This window comes from Anthonomus grandis, chromosome 4, assembly GCF_022605725.1.
Source record: "Anthonomus grandis grandis chromosome 4, icAntGran1.3, whole genome shotgun sequence".
NCBI classification, from domain to species: domain Eukaryota; kingdom Metazoa; phylum Arthropoda; class Insecta; order Coleoptera; family Curculionidae; genus Anthonomus; species Anthonomus grandis.
In genome coordinates this window covers 14,003,463-14,026,173 of record NC_065549.1, presented here as the reverse complement: position 1 = coordinate 14,026,173, position 22,711 = coordinate 14,003,463, and the positions used below count along the sequence as shown (strand labels likewise).

The 22,711-nt window shown below is 32.6% G+C and overlaps 1 protein-coding gene across 2 annotated transcripts in view; it reads right to left on the bottom strand.

Moving 5' to 3' along the window:
- Nucleotides 1–22,711, bottom strand: part of LOC126734946 (uncharacterized) — a 127,799-nt gene that overhangs the window by 27,548 nt on the left and 77,540 nt on the right. For both annotated transcript variants that reach the window (XM_050438804.1, XM_050438805.1), the window contains one exon: nt 11,231–11,342. In XM_050438804.1, coding sequence (XP_050294761.1) covers nt 11,231–11,342 — 112 coding nt within the window. The remainder of the gene's footprint in view (nt 1–11,230; nt 11,343–22,711) is intronic.

The following is a 22,711-nucleotide window of genomic DNA, read 5'->3' as shown; positions in this document are numbered from 1 at the left end:
ATAAAGTAATGAGCGAAGTTCCTCAATCTCCGGTCTTGCGCCCAGACGTCTTTTAGACTGCTACTTAAGCAGTTCCGCGACGCATCGGGGGGGGTCTTTCCAGCTCCTGCGTCTGTCAAAGGTGAACCGTGCTGTCCGCTGTGACGAAGAGAGATTAGTCGTCTCGTTAAATAAATCTAGTATCATCTCTCTCTGCCAGCACATTTTTAGCTAAATTAATACTAAAAACTAAAATTCATTAGTGTTTCTTCATTTCCAATCAAATATTTTTTGAAGCAGGATGGTTCTTAGTGGTGCCTCTTGAATCTTCGTAAGTAGTTTTCACCGTTGGTGACATTTTATTTGGTGTACCGTGTTTCCATTGAGAAATTTCTCTTGGGGCTCCTTGAATATGAATTTGTAAGCAGTGATGAGGATTTCGCCCTGAAGCCAAGAAGCAGATAATTTCGCCGCCCTTAGCCCCGTCAACCCACATCATGCCTTAAGCCCTATGCGGTGAGAAATAACCCATCGCGGGCTCTCGCCCCCGAAAGAAGAACCCCATGGAACTTGACCCGTTAGTTTACTAGTCTTTTTCATTTCCTCTTTAATTGATCTTAACCATATTTTTTTGATTTCTTTGTCGTATGATTTAACATGAATTTATTATTTTATCTATAAAATATTTATATCTTATTATAAATATTTTATAGATATATATTTTATATATATATATATCTTATTTATAAAATATATAAAATTATATTATATATTTTTTATTTATTTTTGTTTACATTTTTAATACCATCATGCATATTTACTTTCCATGTAGATTTTGTTTGCCTTACAACTTTAATAAACACCTTATTTAAATTAAATAAAGGTGTTTTACTACTGAGTGAGTGATTGTGACTGAGACAACTGACCATACAGAGAAGCTACGAAGCCGGTCTGATTAACAGGGTTTCTGGAACCTATCAGATCTAGGGAGTTGTTTTTGCTGTTTAGAACTTTTATATCAAGACTGTCGAACAAACTCAACTCCCTATAAATAGTCCGTGTAAACCGGTTAGTCTTGCCGGACTATTATTTTTGTCATAACATTGTGATCTGGCCTGAGTGTAAATTTCCCTACCGTAAGTACCTTTCACACGAGTCTTAAGTTATCATTTGTCATTTATTTGTTTCATTCATTTAATTTCATTCATTTAAAAATAAAATCTTAAACTTTTTAACAAAAACGGAAATCCGTAAAAGACTTTTCTGAAAGAAATTTCATTTATTTGTTTTTAATAATTTTTAAAAACTTCAGTACATAAATAAACCTCTTTATATTTTTACTAATTTTCTTATTTTTAACAACTAATACAAAATTAAAAAATCAAGTAGGTAACAACCCTTAATTGATTCCCAAATTTCTCAAAAAAAAAATCAATAACTCAAACATTTTCAAGAGCCACTTTTATGTTCAAATAAACAAGGAATTCACATTTTTTGTTCCTTTTAAATATTTAGTAGCGTCGGAAAGGAAGCAAGAAACAGACCACGAATTATGAGTATAATTTTTTTGGAATTTATAATTTATTGTTAATTTACGTTAATTGTGTGTGCTAAATGTGCTAATAAGGCAATCTGCTACCCCCTAAATCCCTTAAAAAAAATTAAAAAAAAAACCTCAAGAGCTTACAAAATTTTAAAAACATGAAATTACTTCAAGGCTGTAGAAAACAGTAAATAAACATTTTGAAGACCATTTTTTTACTTAAATAAATGAGAATCCATTTTTTTTAACATTCAGTGGCGTAGAGTATTAGAAATAGAATGAGGAAGTGACAAAAAGTTAAAAATGGTTTCAAATCGTTATATGACAAACTCTTGGTGGTTTAAACTTTGATTCAGTCTAACAAAATATCTAGAAAAAACAATATCATATTTTTTTATTAAAATTAATATCATTTTATCTGTGCTACACTGTATATTTTTTTTTTGTAAATTGCTACTTTCAAAATCTGTTTCACAAGAATGTAAGTTATGTGACTTATCTACTACTGCTATAACTGAAAATCCCACCATTTTGCAAACATTTAAAACAATAAGTGTATCTTCAAAAGCTCCCTTCTCTCGCACTGAAAAGCATAATAATGCTTTATTTAGCATAACTTATAACAAAGAAGATTGAACTCCGGATAAGAGAATTACGCGGTTGGAAAATTGCAAAAATATGCGTAAATGAAACAAGCTAACAAAACAGAAAATTAATGTTTTCACGCACTTCAGTTGTAACGGATCGTTGTTTGTTAATGACAAGCGGATTAATTTATTATTCCTGAATAAAATAGATCAATTTAAGGGTCTGGGGCGTGAGTTGTAAATGGCCTAAAATAATACGAAAATTAAAGGGCTAGTAAAGTTTATAAATAATGTAAATGATGTGGCTTTACATTATTTATAATGTGATTTTTGGACGTTAATTTTTGTTTATTAATAAGTGTACCGGAAAATTAATTTACTTAAATATTCAAGAATTATAAGAAATATAATGTAGGTACATGCGATAGAATATGGTCTTCTATAGAATATAACTTTTTACTATCCACCTAATAATTACACTCAATAGTTTACGCGCATGATCTACTTATTCTTTAAATTCGAACACTCGAATAGAGCAAGATTAACGAAGGAATAGAGAAATAGTGTGCAAATTCCCCTTATCCATTTACTTCAAAAATTCTGATGGAACTATTCACTAAAAAAAGAAAATATTTACTGGCACGTAAACTATCGGGTACCTATTTACTTGTACTACTTAAGTTTTCCTTTAGACATGAAATTTAAACTTTCATATCATAAAGGAAATACAGAAAGTATATATCTTAAATAAACACTATAGGTGCATAATTGGTAGCATCTGGAGGTTCCACCCGGATAGTTATATGGATCTATACAGTTATCATAAGACCTGTGCTAACACTATACAGGTAACATGAGACATAAAATCATAACATAAATATTTATGTTAAAGAGGTCGTCTAGCTCACGATGACTCCCTTTGGCATATTAGATTCGTCTGCCAGAGGTTCGCTTCTGGCAAAAAGCAACAAACTTACTTCCTCTGCTAGTAGACCTTGCTTCTGCAATCTTTGCATTTAAAAATCCTTAGACACAATTAACATAAAATATTGGGCATTGATACCTATATAATAGCAGGCCTGGCCTTGGCTCAAGTGCCAAAATTAAAACAAGCTCTTAATTATAACTTTCAACAATCCATCCAGTAACGAACGTCGCGATGCTCCGTCGTGCTGAAATATTAAATTCCGTCGTATGTTAAGAGGAACGTCTTCCAAAAGCTGCCCAAGATTATGTTCCAGCATATTTAAATACTTTTCGGTGGTAAAACGGTTGGGTAACTCTATCGGGCTAATAAGTTGGTCCTTGATTAATCCCGCCCACAAATTTATTGAAAACAGAAAAATTTTCGTAATTTCCAAAGTTTTGTATTTTTTCCAACCATCCTTTCCAACCATTCTCTCCATATAAGTATCTTTTCGGTTGTTATATTGTAAGGTGTTATGGGATAATATATTCGGTACACTTCTTAATAAAAGTACGTAAGGTTTGATCCAACTTTTTATTGAGTCGGTTGGTTATAATTTTAGTTAAAAGCTTATACAAAACCGTCTATAGTTTTGGATATTGTTTCGGTCTCCTTTTTTGCAAAGAAATATTAGTCAAGAATTTTTCCCTTTTCCACACATTGTCAAAAAGAATGATCAGTGCTTTCTTTAGATTTGTTCTCTCTCTTTACGATTTTTGTTGTAAGAAGATCTTCTCCTGGGGCATTTCAAATTTTCATCTCCTTCAGTGCTATTCCAATCTCTGCAGTATCAATCTACAGTATCTCCTCGGAGCCTACATTCAGGAATACCTGGTCTATATTTGGTCCGGTTTGGCTTAAGTACCAATGGACTGTAGAATTCCGGATAGAAGTGCTGGATAGTGCATGTGATTTGCTCGCTGTCTATCACAATTTATTCTTGCTAGTTCTTAATTTATTATATGAATGACTTTTTCTTTGTTTTTTTTTTGATCGGCGAATTTTCATATTTATGTGGTCGACGGCTACATGTAGCATTTTTATATGAAATCTTAGGTCTATTTTAATATCCTATTGAGTCTCTGTCCATTTTTCTGGGTTCTACTAGGAGTGCGTTTAAGCTCTGGTTGAGTTTTGCATAATTTTTACTTGTATGCTGCTAGTGATTTTCTCCGATAACTTATTTAGACCCATATTTCTCTGATCTTCAGTTAATTTGAGTTTTTTTTTTGATTTGAGCATGTTATTGTTCCATTTTTTCTTTGAGCTGGGTCCCTGTTGAACAAACACCTTTATCAATTAACTTTTTTTTTCCAAGCGTATATTTTTATTTATTTTGGCTATTACGATTCTATGGTCACTTTTATTATTACAACGTCTAAGAACTTACATCGGTTTGTTTGGTTTTTAGCTATGTTCACATTTTTCATTGCTCGACATCTTCGAATATTGATGTCAAGTTGTTGTGGCTCCATATGCCTGTATTATCTGCATGCAAAAGGCATAATGTAAATAACGCTGTCTGTAATAACTTTGCTATATTTTTCTATATAACTTTGCTTTGAGACCAAATATTTTCTGTTGATGTTTACCATGATCGTGCTCCTTCAACGAGTTGATGGTTTGTTTCGGAATTTCAGAGCATATGTCCAGATTTTAGAGTCGTGGTAGTATCACATTCTTATTGTGTTTCCCTAGTTCCTAGGATGTCTCATTTGATGTTTTGGAATTCGCTTTCTAGATTTAGTAGGTGTCCTTCGAGTCTCATTGTGATGTTCTTGTTTGCTTTCCATTTCTCGTCTGCTTGTGTTGGGGTTTTGCCTCCCCGAGAGTCTTTGAGACTGGCTTGAATCAATCGCAAAATTCTAAGCACTTAACTCTACTCGCCTGGGATATTTCTATTTTAAATGTCAATATTACATGTAGGTTGTGGAAGAATTAGGCTCAAAGGACCGCCGCTCTTAAAGCACTAGCTCCGAAGCTTTTCTTTTGTCTAATTATGGTGATCATCAGAGAGCTAATAAAAACATACTCTCTTAAATAATTCAAAAAGTGGTGGGTTTTTGCCTAAGAAGCTTTTCACATACCTGGACAAATGAGAGGCAATAGAGGACATACTTTGCGATTGTCCCTGTTCTTGTCAATATGCAGTAGAGATCTCGGTGTAGCTCATTCATCCCTTAAAGATAGCAGAGGATCGTCTCCTTTATATAAGGATGGCTCCTTTCCTCATTCAACAAAGACGCACAATTGGCGTACTGAGGCCTTAATGCAGTGGTGTTCGCACTAACCTCTGCACGTTATAGTTGCCTTATATACACGGATCGGAATAGTGAATTTTCTACAATAGTATCTCTTCAAATAAAATAATTCGAAGACAAAATTTTTCTAACCAAAAGTGGAGTTTATTTCGATTTATATAGGTTTAATAAAGCTACTAAATTTTTAACGTATAGAGGATTTCTAAATAAAAACGATCTTTCAATTGTGTGTTAAAATAATAATTTTTAACTCTCACACACCAGGTTTTTTAAGTGAGATTGTAAATGTTTGATGAAACTCCTCGAGATACTTACCATTTAGAATATTTTTTCAAATAAAAAGAAAATAATTTAGTGGATTTTGTATGTAGAGAATGAATATTTTGTCGCATAAATTATAATTATAAATTAAACGTTTTGGAGGTTCACGTATGACGTGTCGCGTTTTAATCTTGTCACACAGAGCTACTTACATAAAAACAATTTTGTATCCATATTTTTAATATTTTCCCATATTTAAAATTTTAATATTTATTTTTATTCAATAAATCAAGCCTAAAGGAATTTCCGCCGAAAAATATAATAATATACGTATATTGAAGGCACGTCTACAAGCAAATATTTAAATTAAAAAACAGACACAAAGCAGATGAAAAACATTCCTTTTCTTTTGATTTAAGCCGGCAGGTTTTCCATTATAAATTGAACATTGCCGTTTTATCTTTTTGACATCAAAGTAACTGATAGGTCTTTTTATATATAAGATATGTTTTTTTGTGGAACAATATACATATATATAAGTGGAATTTCCTGATATGAAAAAAATATTAAGAAAAGCAGGGTGCAAAACTCATATCGTTTATTCAATTTTATTTATATATTTTTTTTAAATTGTTTGGAAAAATTTAATTTCTTTATATATTAAGCTACATAAATCAACGTGAAGGCAAATCATTAATTTTGAATGCTGCCAGACCAGGAAAAATGAGTCATTCACCTTACTTTAGTATATATGTATATACAAATATAACGAGAAAACGCTTACATTTTCCTAGGAAACATGAAAATGTCTTTGCGCCAAACATGAGTTTTTAAAAGAAGATAAATAGTTCACCTCAGCAGTTTTGGTCACGAACTCTGAAATAAAAACACCGAAACTTATTATAAATGATCTCGAAATGTTCTTTTAATGAGTTTGTTGAACTTTTATATTTTTACATATATTTGCATTTAAATTGAAATTTCTTAAAAAAAATTGATAGTGGAGATTATTTCTGGAAAGAGGCAATAAGAAAGGGATTTTCTATTAAAATTATATTTTTGATATAATTTTAAATATATATTTTTGATATAATTAAAATTATATTTTTGATTTAATATTTAGCTATTTATTTATTAAATAGATATTTTTTATTTAATGAATTCTCGATATTTTACAAAAAACGAAATAATTTTAAATAATTTTACAATATTTTTAAAAAATGCTCTTTGATCTGAGACTCAATATAGAAGTCCTTCATGTCTGTCAGAAGGGATTAAAATTGGACTTTTTGAAAGCTTTTGAAATAAATAGAGCCATGATACTCGTATCTCCTAACTATATTTGCGTCAATGAACAGACTAACTTTGACAGCTTGTGATTTTTTTATTTAATTAGCCCTCGTAATTAAATAAATAATAATTTTTTTTTCGCTTTTTAAATTATTTAATATTCCTTTTATTAATACATATACGAAGAGTTCCTTATCGTTTTTTGTTCTCTTTTACATAAACTGTAGAGACTCTGACCTGTATCGTAGCTTTAATTTTTTGCTTAGTTAAAAATTAATATTAAAAAAAAATAGTCTTCATCAATTTTTCTGTATATAAACGTTTCTATCTAAATATATCATACTTTGGTATGATTTTCATAGGAGTTGAAAATTATGAACTAATTTTTTATAAGAACTACCACTTAAGTAAGCTCTTCGCACGTATAATTTTTTTCGTAAATCCCTCGATTATAATGCTATTAAAATTTGGTGTCAGAACCAAAAAAATTTAGTTGTTTTATCAAAACGTTCAAAGTAAAGCTATGTAGAACAGAAGTATCCAGTAATTTAAAAAAAATTAAGATTTTATTTAAAGAATTTTGCATTAAAGTTTGTATTATTTTCCTACACAAATCAGGGCAGTATCATCCACAGTAACAAACTTATTAGCAAAATACATTGGTAGAAAGAAATAGATCGTTTGACTGATTTTAATATAAAAAATTTATTTATAACGTAAAATCTTTGTATAAATGTAGTATATTCTTTGACCTGAATCGTTTTAAAAAAAATACGTTGGATATCATTTATTTTTATTATTCGCTTGTGAAGTAATCTTAAAATACTATTGTTAATACGTAGTTATACTAACCAAATACAAAAATCATGATTTCATTGTGCTAAATCGTCATTTTTCTTGTTAAATTAAATTTTCTTTCTTTAATCATTATTGGATAATTTTTAATCATTTTATCAATCAATCGATTGTAAAGATTCGACAGGCATGGGATGTCAATTTCTTAGTCACATCTTTAGCCATTTATTAATTATATTCTTAATACGTAAATTAATAAATTACAGTCGAATTGTAATTTACTTGTGAAAAAATGAGTTAAATAATATTGTTTTGAGATTATTTAGTCATGTCTTAAGTCGTCTTAAAATATTAATACTATAATAAATACAGAGAATTATTAGGAATTTAAGCCACATTCTTGTCAAAAAGTCTTAAAAATGTCAATATTTTCAAAGTCAATATAATTTTTTACGGATCATAGACTTTCCCCCGGGGAGGGCCGGGGTAGAATAGCCCTCCGGTACGCTCTGCCTGTCGTAAAAGGCGACTAAAAGAGTAACCCCTTTGGTGGTAGATGTTGTCCACTTGCATCGCCCGGTTCAATACCACCACATAGGACTTAGGCGGCGTGAAGTGGTTCCATGGAACTCACGTTTCGCCACCATGTCGATGTGTCCGGTTTCCAAAGGGGAAATCGAGAAGAAAAGTAAATGCATCATGGCGCCCTCACGACCAAAACTTTCCGGAGGTAAACTCGCCTCCCATTCGAATCTCCGGGCGGAGGCTGGTCGGGGGGGTCCATTAGGCGAATCAAAAAGCCTAAAAATCAATTTCTGCAATATCAGAGGCCTAAACACCAATATTAATGCAGTACACCAACACCTGCAATCAAATAAGCCTCACATTCTGGCACTGGCAGAAACAAAGGTGAAACCTTTAACAACAAATGTTCACCTCATTTATCCTGGATATGATCTACACACCCGATTTCGACTAAACTTTGGATTGGCAGGAAACGCTTGAACCTGCAGACTTCGACGTCATGTGGCTCAAAATATTAGCCAGTGGTGCCACGGAATTTATCTGCTGTATCTACAGACCACCAAGCGACACCCAATATAGACGGCTCTTTTTGAACCTGGTTGATTGCATTAACCATCTGCAAATTGACTACCCGAGCGCAGAAATCATCGTCATGGGTGATTTTAACGTTCGCAATATCAACTGGCTGCGCTTCTGCAACAAGAACGACGATGAAGGACGAGAAGCTGAGCTATTTGCCACCATATGCCGGCTTACGCAGCTTGTGGAGGAACCTACCAGAATCCCCGATCGAGACGGCGAGTTCGCGAGTCTTCTAGATCTGATCTTGGATTCAGACCCTGACTCGTACACAGTATCAGTACATGCTCCCCTAGGAACATTGGACCACAAATTGGTAACAATCTCTTGCCAGTTGGAGGTTAAAACGCAGGATCCTCCGATGCCGCGGAAGGTATGACACTATAAATCAGCAGAGGGAACCATCTTCGGGAATTTTATCGCTCATTCCCTTGCAAAGAAGTCTGCTTTAGAACCAATAACATCTCAGAATGTGCAAACCAAATTACAGAGACGATCTTGGCAGGAATGGAAGCTTATATCCCTTTTTCTACTAAATGCAGATCAAACAACAAGCAATGGTTCAACCTGAATTGCAAAAAGGCAGTAAACACTAAAAACGCAGCATATCGCAAATGGCGTCAACATCCTTCCATCGAAAATCGGAGGAACTTCTTAGCCTCCAGAAATAGCTGCAAGCGAATTATTGATGAATGCAAAGAGAGTCACAACAACAGGATCAAAAACAAACTCCTTAACTGCCCAAATGGAACAAGATCTTTCTGGTCGGTATCGAAAGCCGTTAGTCAAGGATTTGCTAAGTCGGCCTTGCCACCCCTAACAGCAGATGATGGTTCTATCGCGGTAGCAGCAAGGGAAAAAGCCAACTTACTGGGTAAACTCTTCGCGTCCAATTCTACTCTGCACTCGCAATGCAAAACACCGCCATATTTGCCAAGGGTGAATTCATCGATGGGAGAAATTTCATTTCCTCAACGAATTATAAATAAAATTCTTAAAAGCGTAGACACCAACAAAGCTTCTGGACCCGATGGAATTCCAGCCCTAATACTAAAACGTTGTGTAGACGATTTGACTCCTCCCTTATGTAGACTGTTCACGGCATCGTATAAGCAGGGCCAATTTCCAACAAGCTGGAAAATTGCTCGAGTGCAAGCTGTACCTAAAAAGGGTAAGAAGAAGATGCCCTCCAATTACCGCCCGATTGCACCAATTCCAGTAATATCGAAGATTATGGAGAAAGCAGTCAACCAACAACTGTTAAGATATCTGGAATCATCTGGACTAATCAGCGATCATCAATACGGCTTCCGAAAGCTTAGATCCACCGGCGATCTTCTGGCCTATGTCACACACTTGTGGACGGAGGCCATGGAGAAGCACGGCGAGTCCCGCTCAGTCGCTCTTGACATTTCCAAGGCATTTGACAGAGTGTGGCATGAGGGAGTACTAACCAAGCTCTCCTCAATCGGCATACAAAACTCATTATTGAACGATTTGCTAGGAACCACTGTCAATCCAATCTACAGCTTTGCGGACGATAGCACACTTATTTCCACATTTAAGTCCGCCAAACCAACGACAGCCGCAAGTTCTCAGAATCTTAGGCAGCAACAAGTAGCTACAACCCATAACGATATTAGAGCAATATTAGAGCAATCTTGGAGTGGGGCGATAACAATTTGGTCAATTTTAACGCTAAAAAAACGCAGGCTGCAGTATTTAAGATGAAGACTAACCTTGGTGGCCCGGAGCTGGTTATGACAGGGAAAACACTGCCAATGAAATCATCTTTACATCTTCTAGGAGTCGAGGTCACCAACAGTGTGTCCTGGCATGACCACGTTGCCTAGGTCGCCCGGGCAGCTTCCAAAAAACTCGGAGTGCTTTTCAAAATGAAAAAACTGTATACACCAGAACAGCTGCTGGTACTAACTGCCCTACAATTTTCCCCATTTAACCAATTTTCTATCTCTTATAGTTTCCAAGATACCCATACATGTGCACCCAATTTGGGCCACACTGTATACAGCTTATTATATATCTAGTTTGTAATAAAAATACAATATTGTTCAAAAATTATAAAGCCCATAAGTACAAGCTGTATTACAACGTCCAACTTTTGGATTATATTTCTACCTACGAAATAAAAATCTTAATTTATCCTAAGTGGGTAGAAAGCGGTTTTTCCAAAGTTTTATTAACTTCCTCAGTTTAATATTATCAAAGTTTGATTAACTCTCACGGCCAATTTAGGAAACGAATAAATCCCCGTCTCTCGATTCAGTTGCTTACCGAAAAAATATCCCGTGACCTCATTTAACAAAAAAGGTTAACGTTTATCCAATATAATTAGAATTTTATTAATGGAATAAATTTTAGGAACAAAATTGGTTTCGACTGAAGGATATTTACCTTAAAAAAAAATTTTTTTCATACTTACTTTCGGTTGTAATATCATGATCAATCAGAGACTGATTTGATAAGTTTTTTAAATATCTAATTTCCTCGTGGAGCAGAAATGACGAATGGGCAGCATTCAAAAGGTAATAAATCTGGAAAAAAAAATACATTTATAGTATATTCAAAGAAAAATATTTTTTAATTTTATTAAAAATATAACATTTACGTTTACGTACATCTTGCTCTATAAAAGTATAAAATGGAACGCTTATAAGATCGCTCAATAAAACTTTATGATGTCGTTTAATTTAATACAATGCAGGCAAAACTTTTCAGGTTTAATTTTATAGTACAATGTATTTTTACAAAATATAAAAAACTTTTTGATTTTTTTAGGGTTAAAGACGATTCGTATGTAACTTATTTAGATGCTTATGTGATTAAATGGACTAAATATTTAACTTCTATATTCGCCCATTTATTTCTATTCTATAACAAATAGCAAAAATCATTTAAAGAAGAAAAACTACTGTAATTCATAAATGTTTATCCCTTAAAACATTCAATAAAAATCATGACTATCAAAGCTATTTTAATAAATTCTAAGCTATCATCCATGAAAATTTAGATTAATAAAAACACTCTCAACTTTTTTTAACTCTATATATTGTAATGATATAATGATATTAATAATAATACTAATGACATATAGTCAAATGATACAATAAAATGATTATTATATCCAGTTTAGAAAACCTGAAAGTGTCTTTATTGATGGTGAATATTTCTCCATTAGAAAAGTTTATGGCAGACTGTCTTGTAAATAATGATCATCTTTAAATTCTATGATTCTACTCATTATAGTACACATATATATTTTACTCATTTAGAGGCATAGTAGAGTGTTTTGATTCTACCACCAGCTCAGTAGATCTAGGTTCTTTAGAAAGATACTGGCCCACTAGCAAACAACTTTATCTCCATCACCTTTACCTTTAAAGGAGCTTAGAGATTCTTGAGGATGATACTGTTTTATAAAATATTATTCTTTCTTAATAAAATTACCTTTTTTTACTTCCTCTTTAGGTTTATGATTTATTACTTATTCAATACATTTCCAAATTCTTTTAGATTCATTGCCAATCCAATTAAACTCTTCAATATCTTTAACTTCTATTACGTCCTTTAAAAGGTAAGGAACATATATAAATATATTAGTCTTAATAATTTAAACTTTTCTTAATTCTAATCGGAGCTGACTTTAGTTACTAACCAGTCAATATATGTAGATTCAGTTTTCCAAAATTCATTGATTTACTAATTTCTTAATACCTTCCACTTTTATAAGTATACATCATACATAATCAAAATTATAATAATGCATATTTGCTCGATATGCAGTTGTCACAACTAGCTTTAAATCCATTAAAGAACTAACTGAAGAACTCAATAACCTGATGTTCTGCAATACAGACTGAGGCTCTTCAGAAAAATACTGCCTCGTGAACAACCAAGGTCATTTACAATACTTTCAATTGAGTAATATAGCCGAGGTTTTCCTTTAAGTTCTGTTATTTTCATAATAGGCTTTCACAAGTTTTTAGGCTTCTTTTTATAATAGGCTTTTAAAGAAAGACTTTTACAAAAGTAACTTTTAATTACTTTCGATAAAAATTATGGAAAAAAGTCTAAGAAAGAAAAAACAGGCCCATAGAAATACATAGAATTTTTTTCTATTACTGAGAAACAAAACTAAATTTTTTTAATGTATTTGTTACGGCTAAAACACGAATATTAGTTCTTACCTGGATAAAACCCAAACTATCCAAACAAAGTGGATAAAGTCCAAAATATCGTTGTATTCTGGATTTATCCGGTTAATACTAGTATTTCCCAATGTTTCTTGGATAAAACTACATGATGCAATAAATATTGAACTGAACTGCCTAAATAGGCAGTTCCAGATAGCGCAAAAAAATGAGTGACTTAGAAGTATGTTTGCAAGACACGATTTAATGAAATGAATTGATATCACATAAAGACTTAAATACATCTTGTATGAATTCAATGCAATATAGTTTTAAGAGTGGCGAATGAAGCGAAATGTAACTCGGCGATTGATAAGGTTTGACGTTTGTGTAATTGGTGAAGTTGAAAGGCTTGAAATGATGTATGTTAAAAGAAGAAAATAAATAGTATAAAAATATAACGTACAAATATAACGAAATAATGATGATATACCTTAAACTGTGTGTGGCACGTCAAAAGAAACAGAAATCTATTAAAAAAGGGTCTTGTTGTCAAGTCCAATGTGTTTTTACAAATAAATAGTAGATGCCAAGTTGATTTGATCGACATGCAGTCAAAGGGTATAAGTTTATTATGGTCAAATTTAACAAAATGGTAAAATTTACAAGATATTTTTTATATATTTGTAGCACCGTCCATTTTACAGTCAGATAACGATAAGTTGAGTTATTTTTATGCGGGTAGTTTGGTAATTAATATTGTTCTATTTATCTAATGTTCGAAATTATCTCACATGGTATATATTTTCGGTTCTCATTTAAAATAGATTTTAACGCAAACATCAACCAAGCAAAAAACCGCATCAAAACTGCCGCCTTTCTTAGAATCTCTTTCCGGTCGACGCCATGCCGCATTATAATAGTAAGAATTGCTCATAGTAAGAATTCGATAATGTTATTATTCCCTGGCGCACCAATCAGCATCAAGTACGTCACCTGCTTCAGTAGTGAGGGTGCGACGTAACGGAGACAAATTCGGCAAGTCAAAAAAAGTTTCTCAAGAGTCAAGGGTCATCTCGCGTCTTAGCTGCAAGAAGTAAATATCGATCTCTCTCTCTCTCTCTGTCGCTCTCTCACTCTCTCGACATAGATTATATCTCTACTCTCAATATAAAATCATACGTTTTTAATTTGTAAATCAATTAGAACAGATGAATGTTAATTCATTAGCTATATGTAAGCTAAAAGAGTTGTGTTTGCCTGTGTGCAATTCGAATAGAGTTGTCAAGTGATGATAAAAGACATTTAAGCATTATTGGAGGAAGTAGTCAGATTGTTTGCTGGTTTATGCAAATAAATTTGTAGTACAGAGGAACTTTGTGGTTTAATTGTTTCAACGCGCTAAACAAAATCAGTGCCTAAAAGACAGAAAACAGAAGGTTTTCTACCTCCCAAAAAATGATGGGTAATAATTCAAATTCCCCCTTCATCTAATATACTTTTAACTTTACGATGTTGCCACCATATAAAAAAGTATAAGTCATTTTGATTTTAGTCACTTTGGTTTCTTACTATATTTCGTATAAGATCTATAAGGGCGAGGTCTTTTACTATAGTAAGTAAATTTTAAAAAACCTTTATGTATCAGTCACCCTAATTGTTATTTTCTTTAATTAGGTCGGGAATTCGCTAATCGCATTATTGAGAAGTTGTGCTTAATGTGGGACGGGCTGAAAATTGTTCATAGTAATCCTAGACACAGTCAATCTCAAGGAAGTGTGGAGCGAGCGAACCAGGACGTCCAAAATATGCTTGTGACTTGGATGAGTGACCAAAAAACTACTAACTGGTCAGAAGGACTAAGATTCGTTCAAATAATGAAAAATCAGGCATATCATAAAGGAATTAAACTTTCACCGTATAAGGCAATGTTCGGATCTTAAATTAAAGTTGGACTTAAGTCTTCCTCGATACCTCAAGAGGTAAAACGTTAATATTGGAACAAATAATATTAACTATATTTGTTTAATTATCAGAATTTGTTTGGGAAAATTAAATTTATTTTCAAGTCGAGTTGAATCAAATATTTTTACCTTTCCAACCTATCAGTGAGAGAGGGTATTAAAATTGTCAGTTTTTTTTTGGTGTGTCTATGTATGCCTCTATGTCTGTGCTACGATTGCGCCAAAAATGCTTGACCGATTTTATTAGAATCTTCATTTGCAAAGGTTGTTTTTTAGCGGTTGAAAAAAAAAATTATTTCTAAACTGTTTTCACTAAAAATTTTCTGTTTTCATATTTTGATAGCTTAATTTTTCTTAAACTTTCTTGTTATATGCAATTTAAAAGCTTTGATTTTTGAGGGATTTAGAAAAAAAAACGAAGTTGTAGTATTCTTTTAATACGTACTTAGAGCCAAGCTTACTGCGTTGACTGGGAATGTGTACGTGTCGGTATGAAACTATTCATTTACTTTTTATATGATTCTTTATAAAATGGATAAAAAACTACTTGTAATTAACATTTTTGGATGATAAGTGCATGATTATGTTTCATACTACAATGGTTTATTTAAAGAGGTTATAGAGAGCATCGAAAGAGTTCGTTGGTTAACGGAATTTGTGAATTTTGTTACAGAAAATAACAGGTTCTTTTAATTAGAGATGAAGCTAAAAGCAACCTAGAAAACCAAGCTAAGGAAATAAAGCAAATATTGAGTGTTAAATTCCCTCCATGTAATATAGAGGATACTGTCCGATTAAAAATTCCTGATGTTAATAGAGGAAGAGGTGAATTTAGAAATAATTTAATGTCAGTAGTGGAAGCAAACGGAGATGCATATATCGTTTGAATAAGCTGTAACTTATTAACTTATGATATATCTTTTTACTAAAATCCCTAAATGCAAATTTGACAAATTCTTCACTAAATCTGTCATCGAGGTACTCTACCTATTCAAATTTTTCCTAAATCCGTCTCTTTTAAATTTTCATATTTAAATTCTTTTAAGTATAATGATAAGAAAGACATTATGACACACTTGTCATCATGCTTAATAAATGTCAATATCCGATCATGTGTCATCACAAAAGAAATCTTTACGCCAGATTGCTACCAGCCAGTCTATATCCGATGGTCAGGGATATAGAAGATGCCATTGTAAAGCAAAATGCATAAAACTGAAACGTCGGTGTAAATCCTCAGAAGTACTATGTAACTCAAAATGTCATTCGAGCTTATCTTGCTCAAATAAGTAATTTTATAATAATTTTGATTAAACATTAATATTTCTAACTTTTTTTGTCAAAAATTCAAATTTTTTATGTCAAAATTAAACACAGTGTGTTTTTAGTGTTTTTGTACCTACAATTTTACCATCTTATCCAATGGTCACTGGATAGATCTAGAATTATCCGGATAAGACACAAAGTCATTAAACTTATTCGCGTTTTACCCAACTAAATTGGATAATACGCAATAGAAACTTCCAAGAAATAAAAATAAGATACTTTAAGATTATTAATGGTTCTCCCTAGTTCCTTCTTTAAAAGAAATCAACTAGATTGACCCTTTAATCAGGGAGGATTAAGTTGCTCAAATTCCAGAAATCTATCTTTAATTTGGTTATGTAATGAAATGAAATTTTGGTAATCTATGAATGAAAGAAAACTAATATCCTCTCTAATTAGGGTTTATCTGCTTTTACTTGTTAAAATATTAACATTATAATGTTTCACTAGCTTTTTAAATTTTGAAGAGGTACTACTAAATAAATGTTGGTATACCAATCGATATTTTCTTCAACATCATCAACTGCTCATCAACAAATAACTTCTTCTACTTTTAAGTTTTCTTATTCTCTTATAAAGCTAATGGATACATGCCCACCCTTTCAGAATCCTAGCAGACAGCTTTAAAAACATAACCCGCTCAACCGATACCAAGGCTTTCCAGAAAGCCAGTGAAACTAGAATTTAAATACTAACCAGTCAATAAAAATTGATGCTAACCAGAAATTCATTGTCTTGTCAATTTTTTCTGCATTACCTAAAACTTCTTTGCCTTAGAATCAATATTATTAGAACTATTCTCTCCTCGTCATGGAGTCGTCACAGATAGCTTTAGATTTATCAAAGATGCAACTAAAGAACTAAATAAACTGAGGTTCTGCAAGTATTAATATATTATAGGCTTATGAACCACCAATATCCTCTTTAATATTCCAAACTTTTTTGATTTATTCTTAATGCTAATAGCTATATTTTCTACTCTTTCAATTCACTTAGTTGCCTGTTGATTAGTGACTCATATATTTTTTCTTATATTTTATGATTGGTAGTTAATAGAAAAACTTAAGTCTTGCAAGATGACCTCTCTAGCATACGAAAACCATTATATTACCGGTTACTTTGGATTTTTGATTTTAAACTAGCAATTTAATTTCTATCTAATTCTGGAGAATTGGACACATTTGGAGTTGACTCTAATAAAAAACAGATTCATCGTATCATAAAAATACATGTGTCTGCAATCGTGGTGCTTTAGTTCTATTACCTAGCCAGCAAAAACAATGTGATTATTTTTTATATAAAAACTTGTCCACGACATTCACCCCCTCCCCGAGTCCCTATGTCAATTTTTTAAATAGGAATAGGGTAATTTTCTTCTCTTCATAGCACTATTTTTAATTTTTAATTTATCACTTCCTTTTGAAGAAATACGAATAAACGTCGCTGATATTCTTTTTACCTGCATAATTTTTTTTTTAATTATCCAGGTATTATCTCTAAGAAAAAAATACATGCCGAAGATTCAAGTTTTTTTTGAGAGAAATATAAAAATGTTGACAGAAATGTCAAAATATGCAGTAAATACCTTTAATTTCGAGGGTTTTGTTGGTTTAGTTATTTTTATAAATGCTGCCTTTATTTACATGGAGAAGTTAATAAACACAACTGTCGATACTAGAGTGACACTAATCTTCATTTATTTCCATAAACATATAGGCAGCGACCTCAAAAACTTAATGTATGGGCTGGTATCCTCGAAGATCATATTTGTTGTATTGTTATTTGTTGCACTGATCATATAATATTGGACCTTTTTCTATTAACACAAATCGTAATGATGAAAGTTACTTGCAACTTCTGCAGAACCCCATTAATCCCAGAATAACTGAGTTACTTAAACAAGATGCCAACCTTCTAGAAAATTAACTGATGTTTCATCAAAATGGGGCACCACCACATTATGCTGCTGCCGTTCGTCATTTTTTAAACGAAATTTTTCCTGGATAATCAATTGGCCAGAGAGGTACCGTAGAATGGCCTACTAGATCTCCCAATCTTACCCCTGTGGATTTTTTTATAAAGTCATCTAAGAACCAAAGTCTTTGCCACAAAGCCTTACTCCCTTGAAGATCTTGGAAATAGAATTGGTAACAAATGTCAGTAAATAATGCCCTAAATTCCCGCTAATGTGCGCAGACGTTTTGAACAATTGTATTTTTGTATGTAAGTCAACGGAGATTATTTTCAACATTTAATAAAATAGGTGTTAGATTTTTAGGGTGGACTTTTTTATCTCGCTCATGTACTGTATAATATAAGAACCTTTAGAAAAATAGTATTGTGCATGTGAAATTTATCTCTGATTTATTTATTAGCATCCTTAGGCAGTTTCAAATATATAATCATTAAATTTATATTCAACCTAAATCCATTATTGCATATAAACCTCTTCGCTTTTCATGAAATCGGCGACATATAGGACTCATTAAACCACACTTAAAGTCAATAACCCAGATTGCCAGACTATATAAAGCTTATGAACTACACAGAACATACAAGTAAAAGAAAATTGCAAATTAAGCTTCAATTTATTTTAACGTGGGCGAGCTTTTGTAATTGATCACTTAATGTCTGGAAACATCAATTTTATATGGGACCGAATAAATTCACCTCCGAATTCGTACATGTCAATCCATTGTAACTGAGGCGGGTTTCAAATCAGCTGGATACATGTTTGATGAACGCTATTTTCGTTTTTGTTTGGAAAATTGTTTTTCCACAGATGTGTGCGTGGGGTTAAATTGTTATTTTTGTTTTTTTGGTCAAGCAATTAAAATGGGCATAAAAAAGACGTAATGATAAAAAAAAGTAATTGCCTAGTTGAATACTAATGCTGGAATTTTTTTTAATCCCATTAAAGTTGATAACAATTAAAATTTTATTGAAAAAAATAAATCCAACAAAAAATAAATACAAAAACTAAGCTTTCACGTGGATATATATATATAGAATGTCAAATTACCCACTCTTAACCATCTCGTCTCCTAGAATAATGTGGCATTTGCTCGATCAGTTTTTGTTTCTAAAAAAGCACAATAGAAGTACCTACATATGTATACACGCCTGGCACACTAAGGTCTTGCATGGGAAAATAATGTATTGACAATAAGTTAAAGAGAAAACGATTACGTTTCTCCTACAAACCACAGTTCGAGTCAAAGTGACCGCAGTGAAAGCCAAGTCGTGGAGTGAATTGCCCCTCTTAAAGGCAGGCGCAAGTGGTGAATCAGGAAAGCAGTGAATCATTATTGGAGTATATAGTAAGCTTAAGTAATATAACAACATAAAAATGTCTCATCATTAAACCGCCATAAGTAGGTAGTCTTCTTGAAGTTTTAATAAGTAGTTTCTTCTTTGGATAGGAGAGTCGTGACCAAGCTTTCTGCAATTTTATTTTATATTACAAGTAATTGTCCTTATACTACGATATTAAGGCAAATAATAGTAAGCCCACATGGTTTTTGCTTTAGAAAAAAATAAATGAGCAGATTTTTGCTTTACTTAGCGCAGAACCAATGATGACCTAGCCATTAATAATGATGTTGCACATTTTAAGAAAGAATTGGATGCGCTATAGTGAAGACTGCAGTGAACAACTTGCAAAAAGAAAATACATTTCTCCGGCATAGAATAGAAAATGAAAATTTGGATTGGGAAATCTTTTTTGGAACTAGTCTTTGACAAAACCACTCTATTTCCTACTAATGCTACGCCAACTAGTGTTGATAGGAGGTCTGGTGAAGATTCCGGAAACAAGAGGTTTTTGAGAACGAAATATTACGAACAGTAAATAAACAGTCTATAGTCACGGAATAGAATAATTGAAGAAAATTCCGTTAATTCCGTTAATTCCGAAATATTCTATTTTTTAAATTCTCAATACTCTCAGGTGAGGTTTTATAAACTTTGCTTTTTAAGTAGCCCGAAAGAAAAAAGTCTAGTGGGGTTAGGTCCGGAGACCGCGCAGGCCATTCGATTGCACCACGTCTGCCAATCCACTTTTCTCGAAAATTAAATTTTTTTTTTAGAATTAGCGGGTAGACCCTTGCCAATGTTCGTAAGGAGTTTGAAAATAGGCTTTTTTATTGTCTTGCTAATAACGGCGCGCATTTTGAACATTTAATAAAATAAATTTGTTAAACTAATTAAATTTGTTTTTCTACCCTACCGATTTACACTTTAATTGCTTCTTGTTCAATCAATTTAATTTTTTTTTACAACCATTGATAGCATAATGAATGCCTTTTAAAATAATTTATCACACCATGGGATAGCCATTTGACATACCAAAGTTTGGCGCAAATTTTGACATACCCATTTGCTTAGAGTTTTGCAAGGGGCCCTTCATTATTTCAGTATCCTAAATCATAGCGGTTGCGTAAAAACCTTCATCAGCCAAATGTTTAAATAAATTTAGCGATGAGAACTATCGAAGAATAATTTGTGGCCAGTATAAGGCTGAACATCTGCGACAAATGATGGGACAATGTCTCCTCCAATATCAAATATTTTACATTGTTGGATTTTCTAACATATATATCAATCAAAACCATGTATAGCATCAAGCCCAATTTTTTAAGCCGCACCTCACTCGTTTCCCTTTTATAAATTGTTTGGAATAGTGTTTTTCATAATATGGGTTCATCCATGGATAAATTTTTCTCCAGGCCACTATGCATTTGAAATGTTGTATTTAGTTGTTGTAACAATCATTTTTATTAATCTGGTTGTTATCATTCAAAGGAAGATGTCTTACACCTGCTCAAATCTATTTAGGCGTATACTTTCAGGCAAAACAGTGGGCATATCATTTTCTCTTGACCAATACAAACGCCTATTCGGATATATTTTGTATCCGGACAGCAAAACTCTCCCCGGTACTACATGCAATACATCAAGAGTTAAATTTAGAATTTCTGTAGTTAGTTTAGTGTTTTTCTGCAATGTATAAAAATTTAATTGCTGAACAATTTTGTTCAATAAATCTTTAGTGAAAAATTAATGAAAGAAATCAACTGATGCTTTACACTCAGTGGCTGCATTGCTTAGTGACTTTGCGTACAATTTTTTTTGCTATTCCTTATTACAAATTTTATCTTGTAATTAGGAATAGCAGTTTTTTTCTATGTTATTTCTATAGGTTGTTTTTGCTTGACAAAATTTAATAGAGAAATATTCTTCTCCAATTCTTGATTTTAATTATCATGCTTCCAATAGTTGATTGTCTTCGTTTTTGGAAAGTTTAAATGATAACATTCATTTATAACCCGCTATCGTTAATTTTTGAAAAAAATTCATAAGTTGTTCGAAGCATAGTACGACCAGAGAGATAGTCAAGGGAAGTTTCCTTCATATTTCAGTTCCGTCACTGTCTTCTTCACTATCAGGACCATCAATAGGGGGAATTGCATATACACACAACCAAACTTATATGGAATCACCCAGTAATTTCGCAAAATGGAATTTATTTTAAAAAATAGTCATTGAGGTATAAAGGGAACTTTTTCAAAACCAAGTTTATTAAAAAAAATAATAAAACTGATTACAATTTTCACAATAATAGAACAAAAAACAAAAAGTGTAGATTTCTATAAAAATGATTTTTCTGAATATGACAATTTAACAAGAAAGAATAAGAAAATTTAATTTAAAATTAAATGTTAATAATCAGTATTGCCACCTCTAGCATCGATGCAAGCACGAATTCGACGAAGCATGCTATTTATCAAATTGTCAATGTCTTCTTGGAGAACATTTGTCCATTCCTCTAAAACCGCTTGAATAAGTTGCTCAGTGTTACCAGGAGCATTCTGGCGAGCTCTAATCTTTCTTTTTATCTTATCCCATAAGTGCTCTATAGGATTAAGATCCGGTGAGCAAGAAGGGCACTCTAAAACGGCAATACCTTCCGTTTCTAAGAAACATTTTGCAACTCTGCTGGTATGTGGAGGGGCATTATCTTGCATAAATAAAAAAAAATTGCCAAAACCACCTCGCCAGAGCCTAACTACAGGTTGCAATACCAAATCTACATACCTTTGACCTGTTAGGGTTTGTCGAATTGGAATTAAAGGAGTTCTTTCACCAATCATAATTCCACCCCAAAACATTACAGTACCTCCTTTGTATTTCGGGATAGGTTTGGCAGCACGAAGTCTAGCTTGTCTCCCTCTACCTCTTAAAATGCGAATCCGCCGGTCATCGGATCGTAGTCCTATTCTGGTTTCATCCGAACATAAGACATTTTTCCAATTTTCAATATCCCAATTTTCATGCTCCAAACACCAATTTAAACGGTCAATTTTATGTTGCCTTGAAAGTTCTGGAACCCTTAACTGTCTTCTGCTAAATAATTCCCGAGCGCGAAGTCTTCTTCTAATAGTTTCGACAGAAACACTCACACCCGTAGCTTGTAAAAGTTGC